Source organism: Sinohyriopsis cumingii, chromosome 16, assembly GCF_028554795.1.
Source record: "Sinohyriopsis cumingii isolate HCF-2022 chromosome 16, ASM2855479v2, whole genome shotgun sequence".
Lineage (NCBI taxonomy): Eukaryota > Metazoa > Mollusca > Bivalvia > Unionida > Unionidae > Sinohyriopsis > Sinohyriopsis cumingii.
This window is the reverse complement of record NC_142976.1, coordinates 38,412,392-38,434,471: the sequence shown is the minus strand read 5'-3', so window position 1 is coordinate 38,434,471 and position 22,080 is coordinate 38,412,392. Positions and strand designations below refer to the sequence as shown.

The window sequence follows — 22,080 nt, the reverse complement described above, 5'->3', positions numbered from 1 at the left end:
GGCTCCAAATACATAGAATTTTCATTAAGTTCTCGCAGTATGTGTGAATTTTCAGTGAGAGTCTCATAGACTGAAACATTGCATACATAAATAATCTATAAATTGAGAGAAACGTCGATAAGAAATATGTTTAAACTGCTTTTATAATGCTCTTTTTTAAAGAAAACAACATAATGCTCTTTTTTAACAGAAAAAAAACTCACTTGTTGACATAATGCTCTTTTTTAGCAGAAAAAACATCACACTTGTTGACATAATGCTCAGAATATGAAATGTTCAGTAGCAAAAAAATTAAAGTTGCATAAAAGTACAGGTGAATACATCCACATGAGAAAAGTCAAGAGTTAGTTTCAGTTTGGCGCATATTTGGAAGACATGTTTAAGCAAGTGTACATTTATTATCATTTTAGTTTTAACCAGTTTTGTCTAGATTAGAGAGACTTGTATCCATCTGTAAAATAAATTTCCTTGTACCAGTTGAACTTTTCTTAAATTTCACTATGGTCCGGGGAAGTGTAAAGACTGGAAAGGGGGTTGGTTGGGTTATGGTGGCCTGGAAAACTCCCATCTTCATGCTACTCGGAAAGAATTATCAGCCTGAAAGAGGAAGCAGTTTTTGGATGTTAAGCTTGTTAGAGAGCTTTAATTATATTTCAAACTTACTGCTCATGATATGGCATATAGATGTGCATGTGTTGTATGTCATATATATATCCATGACATGCATTCAGTTGTGAAAAGCAATGACCCAGTCCTAACAGCACTGTAACAAATAATATATGTGTTGCATGTTGTGTCAATGTAGCTAATACAGCGTAAAGCCTGCAGTTTGTGTAGTGATGCTACATTTGGGACAACTCCTCACAGTATGTAATGCCGAGCTTCATCTCTGTTGGGATCGATAGCGGAGACAACAACAAGTTTATCAACTATTGTCAGTTTTTCTTATAGATCTTGAACTCTCTCTTTTTTTTACTTTCCCGAGGAATGTCTGCACTTCAGAATATATTGATGGTTCTAATGTTTTCTTGGTCCAGAGTTTATTTTGTATAAAATAAAACCATCATATTTTATTTTTAGTGGTATTGATGCTGAAGTTTGTTTCTGCAAAGAACACACATTGAAACAAATTAACATTTGTAAGAAGTGTCTGAATCATTTTACAGAAAACTTTGGGCTTACTTATTTTGATAATTTCATTCACTTTAGGTTCTTACAACGCCATCATTATATTTGATTTGTCAGTTGTTTGTCTTCTCATAGTCTTGTGGCAGATTGTAGCCAAAGTGAAGAGTTGTCTCCCTTTTGTTTTTACCCATTTTGAGGTTAAGATTGAATAATCTATATACATGTATTGTAGACAAAGATACATTTAGATTTTAATTTGTAGCGCACTTAGAGAAAGCTTTTAATTTGCTTTTTTGCGTCTTCATGTGCAAGTAAACAATGAGCTAACATTCAGTAGTATGTTTTTGAGCATGTATTTTTTTTATTATCTCAAGGACAGATGAACTCAGATCACACTTGAATAAACAATCCTTGCTATCGTTTTGGGGTCAGATTCAGATACAATGAAGTTAATCAATGCTTCCTCACTGCATGCATGGTCAATAATGTTTGACAGTTGTCACCTTATTAAAACTATTGCACTCCGCTCTAACGTTTTAGGAGAAGGATAAGAAGTATATGCTGCCCTTGGATAATTTAAAACTACGGGACCTAGCAGATAGCGGAATTCTTAGCAAGAAAAAGGTTATTGGACTCTTCAATACAGAAAACAGGTGGGAAATAAAACTACCATGGCTTTTTCATAGCTAAAGAGATAATGTTTTAAATGGAATTTGTCCAGTTCTGAAACTTGATAGCAAAAGTTTTGTATCAGGTTTTTGAATTTATTTATAGGTAAGGTGTTTTCTGATGCAGTAGGTTTATATTTTTGTTTTCTTTTCAGTTTGTTTAACTTCATGCTAATGTGAAGTTAAAAATGGAATATTTTAGAATATATGCATATAAATTGCTGTATATATCTTTCTTTATTATTTTGTTTGTTTGTTTTTTATAGAGTATTAGCTTCATATATTTTTTTCTTCCACAGGTCATTTATTACTTCATTCACCTGGCATGGTCCATTTTATATGTACAGTAACTTTTTTCAGGATTAATTAATAATAATTATTTTCAGGTTTTCAGAAGTCCTAGCTGTGATAACCTGAGTTTGGTAACAAGAATCTCTTTCTGCATAAAGACAAAAATATATCTGTGGTTCTCCAGTTATAATGAAAATGTTTTTGTTTCAAAGGCTGGGAGGGAAAGGGAGTTAGAAAAATCTTGTAAAAATATAATTTCTCTATAATTATTCCTTCTCTGGATAAAAAAGAATGATTGTTTACTTACATTTGAAGAGATTTTGTTTACCTTGTTTTATGAATGTATAGCAGAAAGTTCATTCCCAAAAAATGTGTTTGAAAGCCTGGTAATGGTTTTTAATTTTATATGGGATACTTCTTGAGCTGGTGAAATTCAGATTGTATTTTTAATGTAAACTACATACATTGGGGATCTTTTTTCTGTAAAATATTTTACTAATAATTAATTTGTATCAATGATTTTCTTTTCACATTTACTAGTTGTTTCATAACTCAGAATTTGTTCCATACTTTGGTAAGTATTTTTTCCCCATAAAATATAGTATTCACTATTATTTTAAGAAAGTTTCATTTTTGACTAATTTTCAGATTAAAGAAAGTTCATACAAGCTGACAGCCAATGTTGCATTGACACACATTTGAATTTTTAAGTAACCAAAATTTATGAAAGTCAGAAGCACTCACTATGAACTGGATGATGCCCCACCCCCATCAGATTCCCCATCCCCCTTGAGTTTGATAAAGTGTAATAGTAAAATTAGGGCTTCTCCTTGACCACATAGGGAGAGTCCATGACTTTTGGGTGGAAAAAAAATTGGGTGTAAAAAATGAGGTTTTTCCCTCTGTATTTTGTAGTGCAACTAGAACTTCCAGATTATTTGGTATCATTGTAGAGCTACATTTATTTACTTTTTTACAGTACCGCCCACTTTAGTGTATCTTGCATGACCTTGACACTACAGAGCTTGGCAGTAGGCTACTACCTCCTGCCACGTAAACTCATCGGCAGGGGTTAATGTTTAAGGACATAGATATACACTAAGTTCAGTAATCATTAATTTAAGGACATATATATATACACCAAGTTCAGTACTCACTCATTAATTTAAGGACATATATATAAACCAAGTTGAGTACTCACTCATTAGTGTAAGGATATATATATAGACCAAGTTGAGTACCCATTCATTAATGTAAGGACATAGATATACACCATGTTCAGGACCCACTCATTAATGTAAGGACATAGATATACACAAGTTCAGTACTCACTCATTAATGTAAGGACATAGATATACACCAAGTTCAGTACTCACTCATTAGTACCCACTCATTAATGTAAGGACATAGATATGCACCAAGTTCGGTACTCACTCGTTAATGTAAGGACATAGATATACACCAAGTTTAGTACCCACTCTGTAATGTAAGAACATAGATATACACCAAGTTCAGTACCCACTCATTAATGTAAGGACATAGATATACACCAATTACAGTTCTCACTCATTAATGTAAGGACATAGATATACACCAAGTTCAGTACCCACTCATTAATGTGAGGACATAGATATACACCAAGTTCAGTACCCACTCATTAATGTTAGGACATAGATATACACCAAGTTCAGTACCCACTCATTAATGTAAGGACAGAGATATACACAAGTTCAGTACCCACTCATCAATTTAAGGACATAGATATGCACCAAGTTAATTACTCATTAATGTAAGGACATAGATATACACCAAGTTCAGTACTCACTGATTAATGTGAGGACATAGATATACACCATGTTCAGTACCCACTCATTAATGTAAGGACATAGATATACACAAGTTCAGTACTCACTCATTAATGTAAGGATATAGATATGCACCAAGTTCAGTACCCACTCATTAATTTAAGGACATAGATATGCACCAAGTTCATTACTCATTAATGTAAGGACATAGATATACACCAAGTTCAGTACCCACTCATTAATGTAAGGACATAGATGTACACAAGTTCAGTACTCACTCATTAATTTAAGGACATAGATATACACCAAGTTCATTACTCATTAATGTAAGGACACAGATATACACCAAGTTCAGTACCCACTCATTAATGTAAGGACATAGATATGCACCAGGTTCATTACTCATTAATGTAAGGACATAGATATACACAAGTTCAGTACTCACTCATTAATGTAAGGACATAGATATACACCAAGTTCAGTACCCACTCATTAATTTAAGGACACAGATATATACCAAGTTCAGTACTCACTCATTAATGTAAGGACATAGATATACACCAAGTTCAGTACCCACTCATTAATGTAAGGACATAGATATACACCAAGTTCAGTACCCACTCATTAATTTAAGGACACAGATATATACCAAGTTCAGTACTCACTCATTAATGTAAGGACATAGATATACACAAGTTCAGTACTCACTCATTAATTTAAGGACATAGATATACACCAAGTTCATTACTCATTAATGTAAGGACACAGACATACACCAAGTTCAGTACCCACTCATTAATGTAAGGACATAGATATGCACCAAGTTCATTACTCATTAATGTAAGGACATAGATATACACAAGTTCAGTACTCACTCATTAATGTAAGGACATAGATATACACCAAGTTCAGTACCCACTCATTAATTTATGGACACAGATATACACCAAGTTCAGTACCCACTCATTAATGTAAGGACATAGATATACACAAGTGCAGTACCCACTCATTATGTAAGGACATACATATATACCTAGTTCAGTACTCACTCATTAATGTGAGGACATAGATATACACCAAGTTCAGTACTCACTCATTAATGCGAGGACATAGATATACACCAAGTTCAGTACCCACTCATTATGTAAAAACATAGATATACACCAGGTACAGTACCCACTCAGTAATGTAAGAACATAGATATACACAAGTGCAGTACCCACTCATTATGTAAGGACATAGATATATACCAAGTTCAGTACTCGCACATTAATGTGAGGACATAGATATACACCAAGTTCAGTACTCACTCATTAATGCGAGGACATAGATATACACCAAGTTCAATACCCACTCATTAATGTAAGGACATAGATATATACCATGTTCAGTACCCACTCATTAATGTAAGGACATAGGTGTACACAAGTTCAGTACTCACTCATTAATGTGAGGACATAGATGTACACCAAGTTCAGTACCCACTCATTAATGTAAGGACATAGCTATACACAAGTTCAGTACCCACTCATTAATGTAAGGACATAGATATACACAAGTGCAGTACCCACTCATTATGTAAGGACATACATATATACCAAGTTCAGTACTCACTCATTAATGTGAGGACATAGATATACACCAAGTTCAGTACCCACTCATTATGTAAAAACATAGATATACACCAGGTACAGTACCCACTCAGTAATGTAAGAACATAGATATACACAAGTTCAGTACCCACTCATTAATGTAAGGACATAGCTATACACAAGTTCAGTACCCACTCATTATGTAAGGACAGAGATATACACCAAGTTGTGGGACTACCTTATAGTAAAGTACATGATACATGTAATTTTACTACTTAAATAAATGTAGTGTATGACCATACATGTCTTATAACAGGAACCAAGTTATAATGAAAGCCTTTAAGTGATGGGATATTGTACAGTATCTAATTTGGGTATTATGACTTTCACCCATGTTATAATGAAGGCCTTATAGTGATGGAATATTGTACAGTATCTAATTTGGGGATTATGACTTTCAGTCATGTTATAATAAAGGCCTTATAGTGATGGAATATTGTACAGTATCAGATTTGGGGATTATGACTTTCAGCCATGTTATAATGAAGGCCTTATAGTGAGGGAGTGTTGTACTGTAGCTAATTTGGGGATTGTGCCTTTCACCTTGTGTTTTTGTTGCTAAGAAAAACTTGACCAGTGTTAAAGACCAGTTGATATCAGCTTGTATAAACTATCTCTTAGGTCTAATCTAATTCTTTTGAAGAAAGTGCAGATCTGTCAGTGCAATGGAGCACTGATTACTACAGAACAGCACGGGTTGATATTGGGCATGTTTTCAGATTCTTTTCTAATTTGTGGGGTTCTGTTTCTTGTCCTCAGGAAGCAGAGAAGCGATACATGTTACCCCTTGATGGCTTGAAGTTACGTGATGTAGAGGGAGGGATTTTTACATCCAAACATATGTTTGCATTATTTAATCCCAATTTCAGGTAGGTATGATGAATTTTGTAATGTATACTAACATAACGTTTGGTACACAATTATTAATACAGTTGTTATATGGATCCAGTGTGATTAAAATCAAGAATTAGAACATAGTGGAGATCTAACAGGCACTGATACAAGTTAAAGTTCTGGTGGCCATTGGATTTTCTGATCCACTTATTGTTGGTAGTCTATCTGAAAAATCAATACATTTTTTTATTCAGGAGATTTATCATTGATAACAATGTGCTCTGGATAATGTTTTTCACAGTTAGAAAAATGAAAGCTGGAATTTGATTGATGTATCAGAACGTCACCACTGTGTAAGCACCCATCAGGGTCTTCTTATAATTGGATCTTGAGTTTAATTTTTGGTCCTAGTTCCAGAGCAGCTATAATGAATTAAGGCCATATTGTTCACATATCTTATTCTTTTGGATCTTTGATTAGATTCTTTCTTTAATGATGTTAATGGTGGAAAAAAACTGCTTTGGATGGTGTTAAAGGACACATAAACACATGGAAGACTATTGTGCAAAGGCAACTGGCAGAAAGTGACTGAGAGAGAGACACTACACAGTGGCCAACCTGGCCTGTCTCTAAAACAAAATTATTTTTTTGTGTGGAAATGTATTTTGTTCTCTTTAATATTTATTTGTGTAAAATAGGAAGGCTGTTTGGTTTGGTTGGTGTTTTGTGGCACAACAATACAACTAAGTTACTTAGTGCAAAGGCAATTGGAGATCAAAACAAGATATTCAGCTTCTCAAAGCATCGTCTAAAACAACTTACTTTTTTTTCCAAAGCAGTGGTTTTGCTTTGCAGTGGGCTATGAAAATTGATAAATTTTGTATTAGATATTTTCATGAAAATTCAAAAAATCTTGATTTTTCATATTTTTGTAACATTCTGAGCAAGTAGCACAATTTGCTCTTGTCCAGCAAAATTTTCAAGTTGTCCCAGCCTAAAAATAAGAACTTTTGCCTTCCTGTACTTAGTTGATAGAATACCATTATTACCTGTACTTGACTACATTGGAAAGTGAGGCTCTATGCAGGGCATGAAATGGCTTTTATACTCGTATGCTTATCTATTGGTCTCTGTCTGCAGGTCTGTCCAGTAGATCATAGGATTAGTTACGAATTTACCAATTACTGACACATGGTCATATATTGAGTATTGTGGGCTACATACGCCAAACCTATGAAACTTTTCTACTCAGAATTGAGGTTTGTTATTCAGAAACACCTGTAAGAACCAAGGACCGTGCTCACTGGGTGTAATAACCAAGGTTTGTGGAATGGCTGCGGGGCATGGAGAACCACCATGATGGGCACAGGCACCTACTTCTTTTGAATACCTGGGGAAGAAACTTGAACTGCTCAGGATGCACTGTACCAGCACAAGGACTGCTATTGATATCTCCATCAGATGGATAGATACTGTTTAGCATCATACCTCTCAGTAATCAAAGTGTTTAGAAACAGAGCTTCTTTCCTCCACCAGGATTCACACCTTGGATCTGTGGCATCAGAGGGCAATGTGTTGACCAATAGGCCACCACCTCCTTATAATTTTATAGGCATCATATGTGGTTGTTTTTGTGGCATTGCTTGCTAGAGTATTATGGCAAGTTTGAACCTGAATGTTCCAAAGACTTTCTCAAATCCTCCAGTAAGTCTGTGTAATCAATCAGGAACATGAACAATTTCTTAATTAGCAACAGAAACATTTTATATAAAAACAATAAACCATATGCAATTCTTTAGGCGTGGAGATAAGGACATTGAAGGAGAGTAGTTTCGATTATGCAGGTAAACGCAAGGGGAATTTATATTGCCAGCCATTGCTATAGTTTGGACATGATTTTGCGAACTCAGCTTTGTCAACTTTAAAGGAATTTATTGTCCAGGCTCTCATTTATCCTTGACATTTGTGATTTCTTTGCTTACATGTTATCACGAGAAAACTCTACAAACCTCAGTTGTCAAATCTAGTGAGTATGGTCTTGTAGTAGAATTGTCCTCTTATCCTTGATGGGTTTCTACATAACAAAAATCACCTTTGAGAATAAAATCCAGGGTGAAAGTAATATTTGTCATAATGTACAGTATGTTGCTGTTTGTAAAAGTTTATGTTGATTGGTTTTTAATGGCACTTCAACCTTTGGCTGTATCCTGCCAAGGATATGGTAGCTATGTGCCTTTCCCAAGGACAACGAGGCAACCGACCCAGGGTGGCCTGGGCAGGTATTAAATTCATGACCCATGGATTATGTGACTAATTCTCTACCAACTTAGCTACTGTGGCTCCTCATAGAATTTATGTAGGACAAGACCCATAGATGAGTATATGACTATAACTGTATATAGCATTTTGATTGAATTCTACTTGTGTGAATTTTCATCACCTTGCTAATGGAATGGCACCTTTCATTTCTCCAGAGTTGTGGAAATACTTCATACCTTTATAGTTTGTTTTATAATCAAATTACTTTTAATGCCCACAAAATAATATTTTCATCATACATTTAAAATTCTAGATATTCTATGCATAATCTGTGAAAAATCCAGTGATAATTCCATCCTCATCATTACAAAAGTTTGGCATCAATTTACCATAAATGTCTTTGTCGGATATAAAGCCTACCCAAACCTGTTGATACATTTATAGGTTGACTCCCTGGTTTTATCATGAGAGAAATATTGTAATAGTAACACAAATTGTTAGGCAATGTATAACCACAACTCTGAATTCAGTGCTTTCTTTCAAAAACTACTTATAGCAACTTTTTTGTAGATGTCTTCGCACATCATATGACCTCTATCTAAAATTCATTTATAATAATATAACAAATGTCTTCTATGCAGTGCCTCCTTACAAGGAGATACTTCTTAATCTGTCTAGATTACTACATATACATCAAGTAAATAATAGCAATTTTTAATGCATATAATATCATATAGCTTGATTGTCTGTAAAACAAAACTGTTGGTATTTTAGCATACATCTACTGTGGCTGATAACGCTTTGAAATCCTTATTTTGAGCAGATGTTTATCAAACTTGTATGTAAGATAATATTATTAAGATTCTCTTTGGCTCACAAAAGGGTGAATTAATTAGGTGACTGGTACCTGACAGGCAGAATTTCTTTACACTCGGAAGACAGCATGACACAGAGCTCATTTCAATCTGATTTCAACAACCATCATGTTACTTTTTACTATTCTCACTTTTCAGTTTCCAATCCTAACCCATCAAATCCAAAGAAGTAAATTGCTAGCTCTGCAGGTCATAAACTAGAAGAGCTTATCATACATCTATCTGTTAGCACAAGTATGTTATCACTACTCCTTCTAAACCACATGGAAGATTGCCTTGAAACTTTACACAGTCATCACATGGTCTCGTTAGTCCTAAATGATAATGGTTCCACCTGGACATCCATTAAGGCTGCCACAGTGACCAGCTTGAAAATCTTTTCAATATTTATTGTCCTGAATTAATGGTCATATCAGCGTAGAGTTTTCAGTAAAAAATTTTGATTGGTCCCTAATGAAAATGGTACTGATCTGACATCCAGTATGGCCACTGAAGGTGGCCATCTTGAAAATCTTTCTATTGCAACTTGTATTGAATGGAAAGTCATATCAGCCTGGCGTTTTCACTGGAAGAGGTCTTACAGTGTCTGGTTGGCCTTAATAAAATTGGTACCTATCTGATATCCATCATGGTCATCACAGTGGCCATCTTGGCTGGTTGAATGGGACTACCAAAAAGTATAATAAACACCATTGATTCTGATAATGTGTACATTGATCAGTTGCATGTGTTGTAAGCACGGCATTTATACATGGGTACAAATGTTTGATCTTACCCATTTCTCTTTCTACACTAAAGACTGTGACATTAAATTCAGATTTGACCGAATGAAGGATTCACAGCTTTATAATATGAAATTACCTGTAATTCTCTGAGGAAGGTCATACATTCACAGGATATACAGAAAGAACAGCTTCCAGCTGTAGTCAAACCTGCTGTAACCATATTTGGAAAAGATGTCATGACATCATTAGTTTCCAACCGGGTATCTCCCAGATGTAAAAGTAATTCTACCAAAATAATAACATCACTACTAATCCAAGAAGTCAGCTGTACTTCCAGTGGAAAACCTAATGAATTCAGCTTGATGAGCAGTGAACTTTATTCTTTCTTTCCAAAATGAAAGTTTCCTTTCATTAGGTGTCATTAGATTACACTGTTTTTAATGCTTTATATTTTAAATCAAAGGGGGACATTATACCTCCCCCTTTTAAATGTTATGAATAGTTCAACACTTATATGGAAGTATTATTTGTAACTTGTCAATTCTTTTGATGATTCAGCAAGGACCATAATCACGTTTGTTCTACCTTTAGGTTAGTCCTGGATGTGAACTGTTTGCTGATATTAAGTATCTAATGTTCATTATAGTTATTTGGTTATTCATTAATACCCATTAACTTTGTTTTCCAGTTTAAAAATATCCCAAATGTACTTGAGTCCACCTTTATCTTCTGCAGATAAAAAATGATTTAATCCAGAATTGTACATGTAATTGACATCAACTTGCATACAGTTTGATATTTCCTTATTTAATATGATATTTCCTTAATTATGCATTTTGTCTCATCTGTAATGTTTTCTTTTATGAAATTGATGATTCCCTGATGTGCAGTTTATTGTGGGCATACTTCAGTTGCATAAGATCATCTTTGAATATTTGTAATTTCATTGTTGAGGAAACATTCTATCATAGCATCTAATGACCTAGTTACATGATGCATCATAGACTTCTTGTCCTGAAGCAGCTTCCATTAAGGGCAAGTTCTGATGGTCCAATTTATATATGATAACTTTGTCTGTCTGGATGTAATGACTGTCTGCTGATAAAGACATCTCCTATATATATATATATATATATATATATATATATATATATATATAAGATGATTCACTCCATAATTTTGATTCACAATGAAATATGACATATTACCGAATATATACATGGTACTTTGAAATTCTTAACAAAACTGAGGTTATAGTGATTGTCCAGCAATACTTGACCTTTTTAAGTAAGACTATTGGCTATTATCCTAAACTGATTGACTGAATTTATGTATTAATACACATTAGATATCACATTCTTGAGAGAGTTTTGGTACGTGTGTGTGTGTGGAGTATTTATATTTATCACAGATTGTATTGTTTTGTGCATTTAAAACATTCTTTTTCTTCTGAACAGGTCCTCTTAAAACTTTGTTGAAAAGTTACCATATTTAGGTGGTGGTGCTCTGTATTGTATTAATCAGACAGCTGACATCATCCATTGTTATGGCATGTTGTAGAATTATATAGCTGTATATATTATTATAGAACTAAATATCTGCATTTATTATTATAGAATTATTTATCTATATATGAAGCAGATGTTTACTCTTGCACTTCTAAAATGATTCCTGCACTTTTTATACTTAATAGTGACATGTACAGTAATTTTGACAATGTACTCCATTATGTGGAGATTTGGAATACCTTGGGTTTTTCTGCAGTGGCTATTTATGTCTTAATTGCAGCAGTTGGTACAGGACTTTGATGATATCAGAGCAACAGAGAATAAGAGCAGCTGAGATAAATAGCTGTGACTTATGTGAGCTACAGTACATTGTTTTCTCAGAACTTAACTGATAGTTAAAATACAGGCAAGAAATCAGTTCAATTTGGTTTTATGCCATCCTGACAAATAATCCAGTTGGATAGTTTTTTGTGTACTTTTACTGTGAACTATGTTTTGTAAAATCTACATTATAATGTTGAGAATCAGATACATTTTAATGATCAATCGTCAGTTTCTATCATTGATTGATTAATAATCAGTCAAAATAAAGATCAACCTGTCCACATGAAATGGGGGATTTTAAAAAAAATCTCTAAAATAATTGGAATGCTGCAGAACTGAATTTTGACCAAAATTTATGACAAAAATTGTAGTTAATTACTCAGAATTCATTAATTACTCTTTCACTGAAAACTGATGCTTTGCCAAATCACTTAATTGGAATAGCAGTGCTATTTAGCAGACTGCTAACTGACTAATGATTGATTAATAATCCATAGTTTTGCATTTAGATATCAGTGGTTTATCTTGACTGCATTTTGTCTCATGTGAAGGACAGACAAGACATAGAGAGCACTTTACTGATGGCCGTGTCATTATCATTTGCATAAGCATCAGCGTTAAGTATTTCTATTTAGCATTTTTCTGACACTATATTTTACATAAAACTTTGATAGATGTGTTCATCTTGGAGGGTACTACACACAGCATGCAAAAGGGGGTCACAGTGACCTTTTAATGTTCCCATGACTGCATTAAGTTTTTTGCATTTAGCTAAGTTACTCTGATGCTTGTATGTACAGGCATGACATTTTTTATGGATGTATTCAGGTTGGAACATACACAGTGACACACTTTCATGCTCCAGAAATTATGTCAAACTCTTACACTGATCATTTTCTCTGACACTGTAAAATCATATATATTGGTGGGTATAGGCATCAAGTAGAGTACTAACTATGGGCAAAATTAGGTCACAGTTGCCAACTTTGTGTACTCCAGTGATTGCATCAAGTTTATGCATTTATTTTCTTTTCTGAAACTCTTTCATTTACAGTTCTGAAACTTAATTGGTAAACCGTATACAAAAGTAGGTCACAGTGACAATGTTGTAAGTAGCATCATGAAACTTGATGGATGTATTCATCATGGAAGATACTATGGAATGCAGGAAAATGTAGGTCACACAGTGATTCCCTTTATTCTCATTTTTGCATCAGAGACACACAGTTTTTTATTTGACCTCCAGTTCTGATACCAAGTTTTTTATTTTTTATTCTCAACCCTCTACTTTGTCAGGAAACACAGTGTCCCACTTTCATATAGCAGTGATTGTGCTAAGGTTTTGCATTTAGCTCAGTTTTTTTGACACTTGTTGTCTACAGTTATGAAACTTGATGGGTGTATTCATCTTGGAGAGTGCTACTCACCATGGGTAAACAATACGTTGTGGTTTCCTATATCTCTTGCTCTAACAGGTTTGCAAGTTTTGTTAAATATTGTACAACAGTAGAACAGGTAAGGCAGAAAGTTTATTTTATTTTTGTCTTGTGTGAATGGCTCAGATTTCTTTAATCACTTCTGTTGATTGTTGCAATTGGCTATGTTAATAGCCAGTGCAGAAAAGGCAGAGGGGATGTATATAAACACCCATCACGTACATTGTCATTATTAAATTGTACAGCTATCATTCTTTATACTCATTTAAATGATTGTAGTTCTAATTGCTTGTATTACCAAAACTTTAGATTCTGTTTGTAGTTTTAAATCATGCTTTTAATTTTATTTGGGTTCAACTGTATAGATGGAAAATTGTTAAAATACAGAAATACAAAGATATATAAAAAATATCAAGATAAATACCAATGAAATAAACAGCAGTCGTTTCTCTCTATTAAGTAAAAACATTGTTTTCTTTGTTAATGTTGTAAAATTTTAAATTAGTCAAACCTGTCCAAACTGTCACCTGGGGCCCCGAGTGGCAGAGTGGTCTAAAGCGCTCACCGTTCCGGATCACTGCCATCTCATCTCTGTCTGCGTGGGTTCGAGTCCAAGGCTCGGCTAGTGTGGGTACGTGGGAAAGCCTGCCAGTAGCTTCTCATGGGTCGGTGGTTCTTCCCTAGGTTTTCCAGGGTTCTTCCTCCACCAGTTATACTGACCGCCATGTATAGCCTATCTTGTGCTGAAAAATGGCATTAAACCCTAGAACAACAACAACCAAACTGTCACCTCTGTATAGCAGTAATCTATTCTCACTAGCCATCCTATATTCCTCTCAAGGCAAATATCCTATATAACATTCATGTATATAATGGTCTGGTTTGGTTTGGTTTTGTCAGGTTTTCAGCACATGATAGTATACACGGTGGCCAGTTTATTTGTTGGTGAAAAAACCCAGGAAGACCCCAGTAAAGACCACTGACCAATACGATGCTGCTTGCAAGCTTTCTCACATACCTACATTAGTCAAACTGAGACTTGAACCCACACAGATGGAAGTGAGATGTATGAATGATCTGTAAAGGTGACCAGTCGGTCACCTATTTTCTGCGGTCAGTGGCTAGGTGTTTCTTTACCAGACAATGGTTTCTAAACTGCTTTGAGCTGTCACTGGAACACTCAATATATTCAGACTAAACTTGCTTCAGGGCATTGCTTAGATAAAGGCATGAATTGATTTGTAAACATTTCTCATCTTACTTGTAATCACTGTACTCCAGTCACATTATCAAAGTAACTTGAAGGTGTCAGATTCAAACAGTCGGTTTTTATCATTAGCGAAGAGGGTCAAAGCAATTTTATGCTGGATTGTGGGAAAACCAGTTGTCTTATGACATCTGACATGATGGTAGCCATTTGTTTTGGCGTGACATTTATGCAGTAGCTTGAAATCTTCATTATTTGCTTGTGAATTAAAGCTGTCTCTGATGAAAGAGTTAATCTTTGAGGGGTGATACCAGTTAGATCCCTTTTCCCTAGTGTCAGGGGTTATTCAGTAGGTAAACAATCTGACTTTGTTTCAGTTCATGTGTTAATAACAATAGCTACATAAGGCTTCTTTCATTCCCTATTTATCACAGGCTTCTCACACAAGCCAGACGTCTTTTTTTTTACTGCTTTTGCTACTGCTGCTAATGATAATGGTATCTGATGCATGATATTTGTTCAGAAACCAAGTCGGAAAGGTGAACCTGCATACAGAGGTCACCTGTGCACAAAAAAACCAGTTTTGCATTTTCCCATGGGTGGCTGCTTTTGACAGGTTTGGCTAACTGAAAATTTTCATCAGAAAGATAAATTTTATATATTATTCCTAGTTTTGAAAAAAATAACCACTGATGATGTGGAGATGTCAATCATTTTGATTTTGAAGAAGTCATTCTTTTTGTAACCTGAAATTATGTAATTGCAATCTCTTCTGTCTGATTCAGAATTTTTGGTTTGATAAAATTTAACATCTGTGAACAATAGCTTAAACACCATGTTATGCAGAACACTGAAATGCTCGCATATTCTGGTTTAATTCCTTTGCAGAAGTGTATTTAAGTGCTTGTTTAATAATGTAGCAGAATATTGACTGTCAGAAATCACATCTGCTTAGTTCTCAACATGTAACATGACAGGTTTGACTAACCTTTCATGATGGACTTCACTGTGTCACATGGTGGGAAAAATGACTAGGAAGTAGGTTTAATTATGACAAATATGTATATGTTTAATTAATATAACAAATTGAAATATTACAGATTCCAGTATTTTAAACCTGACATTCTTGTTTTACATTAATATGAGTTTTCATCTCATACAGTGTAACCTTGGTGTAGTTAGTGCTGCTTTGTTGAGAAAGAAAATTTCTACATTGTTTTATCATAAGTGATATCAAGATAACACCCTAGTAGTCTGGTAAACATAGAGGAAAGTATTAACTAAAATTTATTAACACATTATGTGAGGTTGATTTTCTCAGTTTTCTAACTCTTGACATATTTTATATGTATTTAAAGTCAGTCTGTGCAAAATCTGTATGTTGCAAATCTATTTGTTAAAATGGAGTCTCTCTGCTGGAAAAAATTTGTTGCAAAAAGGTGAGGGTAATGGACTAAATGATTTCAAGACTGTTTCATTAATTAACAAATTATCAGAATTTTTCAGATTAGAGATGAAATTAGACATGAAAATCCAACACACACACACACATTAGACATAGTAACTGATGTTTCAGTAATACTAAAAAAGGTTGGCATATCAAGGGAATTCTTTCCTCATTGTCCTATTTTTCTGATGGCACAATATAATGTAAATGTTTCTTATCTTTGTTGTAGAAATGTATACAAAGACTATAAACAGCTGGAGTTGTCAGCAGAGAGTCAGGAGGAAGTTGATAGTTGGAAGGCATCCTTCTTGCGGGCTGGAGTGTACCCTGATAGGTCACAAGAGGAAAAATCAGAAGCAGTAAGGGCTGTTCCATATAAACATACATGGTACCCAGGGAAGTCAGTTTTAAAAAAATGTATTTGTCAAAGTACTATCATTTTTTTGAGTTAATATTAAAATGATAAGAAAATTGTAAAGTGCATCTATGGGTGAGAACCCCCAAATCAAAAGTGCCTTCCTTAGGTCCCAAGGTATGCTTTACTGGAACAGCCCTAAGAATGTTCTCTAACATATTTTATATATTCCCCCCAACTTTGGTTTGTGCAGCATTATTTTACCAAGGATTCTTAGAGCTTAAAAATATCCTGCCTGCAGCTTTATATTGATGAGACCTTTAGTGAATTTAATTTCCAGTGTTTCATAGTTTCCTTTTGAAGAGTTATGGCCCCTGATAGCTTATCTGTCGCTGATGGTTTCAGTGTATAACTTGATTAAGGAATGCTACATTTTAACCAGAATTGTAATGCACCTTTATACTGATGAGACCTTGAACAATTTGGATGGCTAACATTACAAGTCATCATTTGGAGGGTCTGTGTCTACTGATTGCCCATTCTCTATACTACTGATTGCCCATTCTCCATACTACTAATTGTCCATTCTCCATACCACTAATCACCCATTCTCCATACTACTAATTGCCTATTTTCCATACTACAAATTGCCCTTTCTCCATACTACTGTTTGCCCATTCTCCATTCCACTGATCGCCCATTCTACATACTACCAGTTGCCCATTCTCCATACTACTAATTACCCATTCTCCATACCACTAATCACCCATTCTCCATACTACTAATTGCCCATTCTTCATACTACTGATTGCTCATTCACCATACCACTGATTGCCCATTCTCCATACTACTAATTGCCCATTATCCATACCACTAATCACCCATTCTCCATACTTCTAATTGCCCATTCTTCATACTACTAATTGCCTATTCTCCATACTACTAATTGCACATTCTCCATACCACTAATCACCCATTCTCCATACTCCTAATTGCCCATTCTTCATACTACTAATTGCCCATTCTCCATACTAATTGCCCATTCTTCATACTACTGATTGCTCATTCACCATACCACTGATTGCCCATTCTCCATACCACTGATTGCCCATTCTCCATACTACTAATTGCCCATTCTCCGTACTACTAATTGCCTGTTCTCCATACTACTAATTGCCCATTCTCCATGCTACTGATGGCCCATTCACCTACTGATTGCCCATTCTCCATACTACTGATTGCCCATTCTCTATACTACTGATTGCCAATTCTCCATACTACTAATTCCCCATTCTCCATGCTACTGATTGCGCATTCTCCATACTTCTAATTGCCCATTTTCCGTACTACTAATTGCCCGTTATCCATACTTCTAATTGCCCATTCTCCATACTACTGTTTGCCCATTCTCCATACTACTAATCACCCATTCTCCATACTACTGATTGCCCATTCTCCATACCACTGATTGCCCATTTTCCATACTACTAATTGTCCATTCTCCATATCACTAATCGCCCATTCTCCATACTACTGATTGCCCATTCTCCATGCTACTGATGGCCCATTCTCCATACTACTGATTGCCCATTCTCCATACTACTAATTCCCCATTCTCCATACTGCTAATTGCCCATTCTCCATACTACTAATTCCCCATTGTCCATACTACTGATTGCCCATTCTCCATACTACTAATTGCCCTCTCCATACTACTAATTGCCCATTCTCCATACTACTGATTGCCCATTCTCCATACTACTAATTGCCCATTCTCCATACTACTGATTGCCCATGCTCCATACTTTGGTTTCCAACGTGGGTTCCTCTGTTGAATGCCCAGCGAGATGATCGTAGTGAGCTCAGCCTTGGATGATGCAGCCATTACTAATACTTCTTGTTATCATTAATGTTCAGAATCTGTGTTTAACTTCTGTTCCTTCTTTTGAAGGTCATCTGACAGCACAATTAGCCAGGTAAACTCCATGTTACAAAAACACCTTGTCAAAAGTACAGTACTGTTCCCTATATATATTAGGCTTCATATTTTATATTGGTTGCCAGCATGATAACTGTAGTGCAAAACTTGCATTTAATTGATTTTTTTCTCTTTTTTTAAACACTTAGACAATACAAATATCAAACAATGTATGTATGTTGTGTACATATATATTTATTCATTAATTTTTAGCAAGCCAAGGATGACTTGACATCCACAGATCCACAGCTTGAGCGACAAGTGGAGACAATTAGAAACCTCGTGGACTCTTACACCAAAATTGTCATAAAGACAGAAAGAGACTTGGTCCCAAAAGTCATCATGCACATGATTGTCAGAAATGTAAGAGATATGTAATTATAGTCCCTTTTTACACCCATCATAATGCACAGCATAAAATGTTAATTTTTCTCTCTCACCTATCTGTCCATCCAACTGTTTGTTACTAATGTTGTGGATATCTTGCAGTTGGCATAAAGATGAACCCTTTTGATTTTAAGTCAAAACGGCACAGTCATTAGGACTGTCTGCAAAAAGATGTCTTCCACACGGTAACTTGAGTTATCCATAATCAACAGTTACCAGACTTTGTGGATGGCATGCACCTGGGCTAAGTAAGAACCCTACCAATTTTGGAGTAAATTGGTCATGGTCACTGTGATTGAAAGAAGAAAAATGTTTTTTGTGCAATAATTTAAACTCTCCACCATCAACATTTACCAGACTTTGTGGATAACTTTCAGTTGGGCTAAGGATTAAAAAAAAAAGGCCAAAGGTCAAGGTCATTGTGACTGAAGAATAAAAATGGTTTCTGCACAGTAACATTGGTTCTATGTCATTTATCTGGACCAAACCCTGTGAATGGTTTGCACCTGTGGTAATGAAGAAGCCAATCAGTTTGGGGATCAAAATGTACAAGGTCAGTTTCACTCTGGCAAGAAGAAGCCAAATGGTTTGTGCACAATATCATTGATTATAAATGACAGAAAAGGATCATACTTTTTGGATGTCTTACACTTAGGTTAAGAAAGAAGCCAGTCCATTTGGGGGTCAAAAGTTAAATGTCACTATGACTGAAAGAAGAAAAATAGTTTTCTGCACTAAATTTCAGTTATCAACCATGTACCTTCACCAGAATTTCTGGATGACTTACACATTGAGCTCATTTGCCAAGGAGTCCTGTCTCACCTCAGAAAATTATGAATAATAATACTCTTTCCATTCTGGTGGACCCAACTGAGTTCCCAGAAGAACCAGCTGTGACAGGACCTTTCTGTCCATTAGAATCCCCTGCTTCTTTTCATCTCTTTGAGTCAGGGATTGGAGGAGGAGGAAGTATAGATTTTTGATAAGACAATAACTAACAACTTCTTTCCCCAGATATGTGCCCCAAGCCATCTGGAACTAGGACTCCAGTGCTTGCAAAGTAAGGATATCAGCATAGACCTAGGCCTGACTCCTGGTAGAATCCTTGGAAGCTTTAGAAGTAAAAACTTGAAACCAGGTGATGATGGCTTCTCTTGCAGACTTAAATTTGACTGCTGCCTTCAGTCTTTTGAAAGAGGAATTATTTTCTCCAGCGGTTTTTCAACACTAACTTGATGATGTTCCAAAAATGTTTAGGCATGTTCTATCAATGTCCACAGCACATTCTAGGTGAGTTCTCCACCACTGCAGTGATGCCTCCTTGGAGATGTCTAGGACTTGCTGGACTAAAACAAGAATCTTTTAAGGGCTGTGCCACTTGATGTGGAGATACTCATCAGGGATCTTATCCTCTCCTAGCATTGCGGGATATGAGGAACCAGCAACACCAGTTCAAGTCCATGACTTTGGACCCATTGAAACTAGCCAAGAAGCCCACTCACCCTGTTCAATAGATGGTCCTGCCTCCGAAGTTTTTAGACTGGGCCAACTGCAAGATCCACACAAGCTGCCCCAGTTCAATACTCCCATCTATTTCTTTGCTAAATGAAGTAGTCATTGGGACTGATTGGGTGTCACGGGCGATGTGTGTGTTCTTTATACTTTAAAGGGTAGTTATCAGCTTTATTTCTGTTAACCATGTACCTCTCATGGACTTCCATTTCCTTTCACAAGCTGGTTCATATAAGGGAAGGGCACAATTGATTTGGTGGCAAATAACTGAAGTCTGGGTTTCTGTTCCAAGATCTTTTAGTTGAAAATAAAGGTGAAAAGTTTCAACTTATCATCGGTCTTTATGCCTTAAACAAATTTCTTCATGAAGAACACATCAAAATGGAAACTACTGCCTTGGTCAGGGTCACCAGAAGACTCCATAACTGGGCAGTCACCATAAATCTGCAAGATGCATGCCATCACATCCCCATTGTACCACCTCACAGGATACCTCCCATTTTGTCTTGTCAAGGAGGCATTTCAGTTTTGGGGTCTTTTGTTTGGCCTCACATATACCCCCAGAGCCTTTACAAGGGTGTTGGTGATAATAGTGGCTTACTTGAGGTCTTTAGGAATTCCAAGCTGCCATTATTTTTATGACTGGTTGATGGATAACATCCTCAGAGATACTCTTCTAAAGGCCCAATTCCTATATTGTTGGATGGCAACTTGTCTGAGTCTAATTCTTAGCAAAGATAAGTCAGATCTTGTCCATTCTCAGGGTTTAGTGTAAATCAGATGTATTTCCTCACTAATCAATGCAGAATTTGTTTTCGCTCAGGCAAGACTGCTTAGATTCTGTCCCCCTCAACAGGTCTTATAGCCAAGACTTTGTTTTTGGCTTGCCTTTACCTCTCTTTTAAACTCTGAATGAAGCTATAAATCAAGTTCCTCTAGAGAGACATCACTTGCAGCCTCTCCAGTTCCTGCCTATAGTAAACTGGAAACTGCACAAGGACTTGGCATAGGTTCAGATTCCCCATGGGTACAGTTTTCATCACCACCAAAGTTGTTAGCTTGATTGGGATTGGTTCTTCAGTTGTTAGCTTGATTGGGATTGGTTCTTCAGTTGTTAGCTTGATTAGGATTGGTTCTTGATCAGAGCCTGATTTCATAGCACCAAACCCTTCATCTTTCTGTACGCCAACTCATCAGATTCAGGATGGGGAACTCACTCTGAGCTAAAAGGGTTAGTTCTTCAGGGACTGTGGTGTAGGGAAGAAGTGATTTTATGCATTGATCAGTGCAGCAATGTTCCAAACACAACACTGCTGTGTCACTCTCCTAAGGTGTCTTTGTGTGATGGTTGCTTTGGTAAGCACATCATTTGTAGAATACCATAGTCATCAACGAGGTACACATATTCCTTCTCTTTATGTTGAAGTCTAGAACATCCGCTGATGGGCAGTCTCCTCAGAGATCACTTAAATAGTCCATCATATTCCAGACAAAAGGAATATCCTAGCAGACATCCTGTCTAGATGGGACTGATGAATGGTACTTTTAGAATGGTTTCTACACCAGTTGATAGAAAAGTCATTTTTTCAACTGCTGGGTAGGCCAGTAGCAGACATGTTGACTACAAAGACTGACCAACAGCCTTCTGTTCGTGTCTTTTCAGTACCTGATCAGATGGCCAGGGTGGTG

The 22,080-nt window shown here is 35.8% G+C and overlaps 1 protein-coding gene across 6 annotated transcripts in view; it reads left to right on the top strand.

The window, feature by feature from the left end:
• The window catches only part of LOC149780242 (dynamin-1-like), a 129,506-nt gene that overhangs the window by 71,805 nt on the left and 35,621 nt on the right, over nucleotides 1-22,080 (top strand). For 4 of the 6 annotated variants that reach the window (XR_016415034.1, XM_089937014.1, XM_089937013.1 and 1 more), the window contains exons 13-15: nucleotides 1,669-1,781; nucleotides 16,389-16,518; nucleotides 18,706-18,855. Coding sequence is in view for 5 of the 6 variants with exons in the window: in XM_089937014.1 (XP_089793140.1) it covers nucleotides 1,669-1,781; nucleotides 16,389-16,518; nucleotides 18,706-18,855 (393 nt within the window). In the remaining variant the exon portion in view is untranslated. Of the gene's footprint in view, nucleotides 1-1,668; nucleotides 1,782-6,303; nucleotides 6,414-16,388; nucleotides 16,519-18,705; nucleotides 18,856-22,080 lie in introns of all 6 variants that reach the window. The other 2 variants (XM_089937015.1, XM_089937016.1) reach the window with 2 other exon arrangements.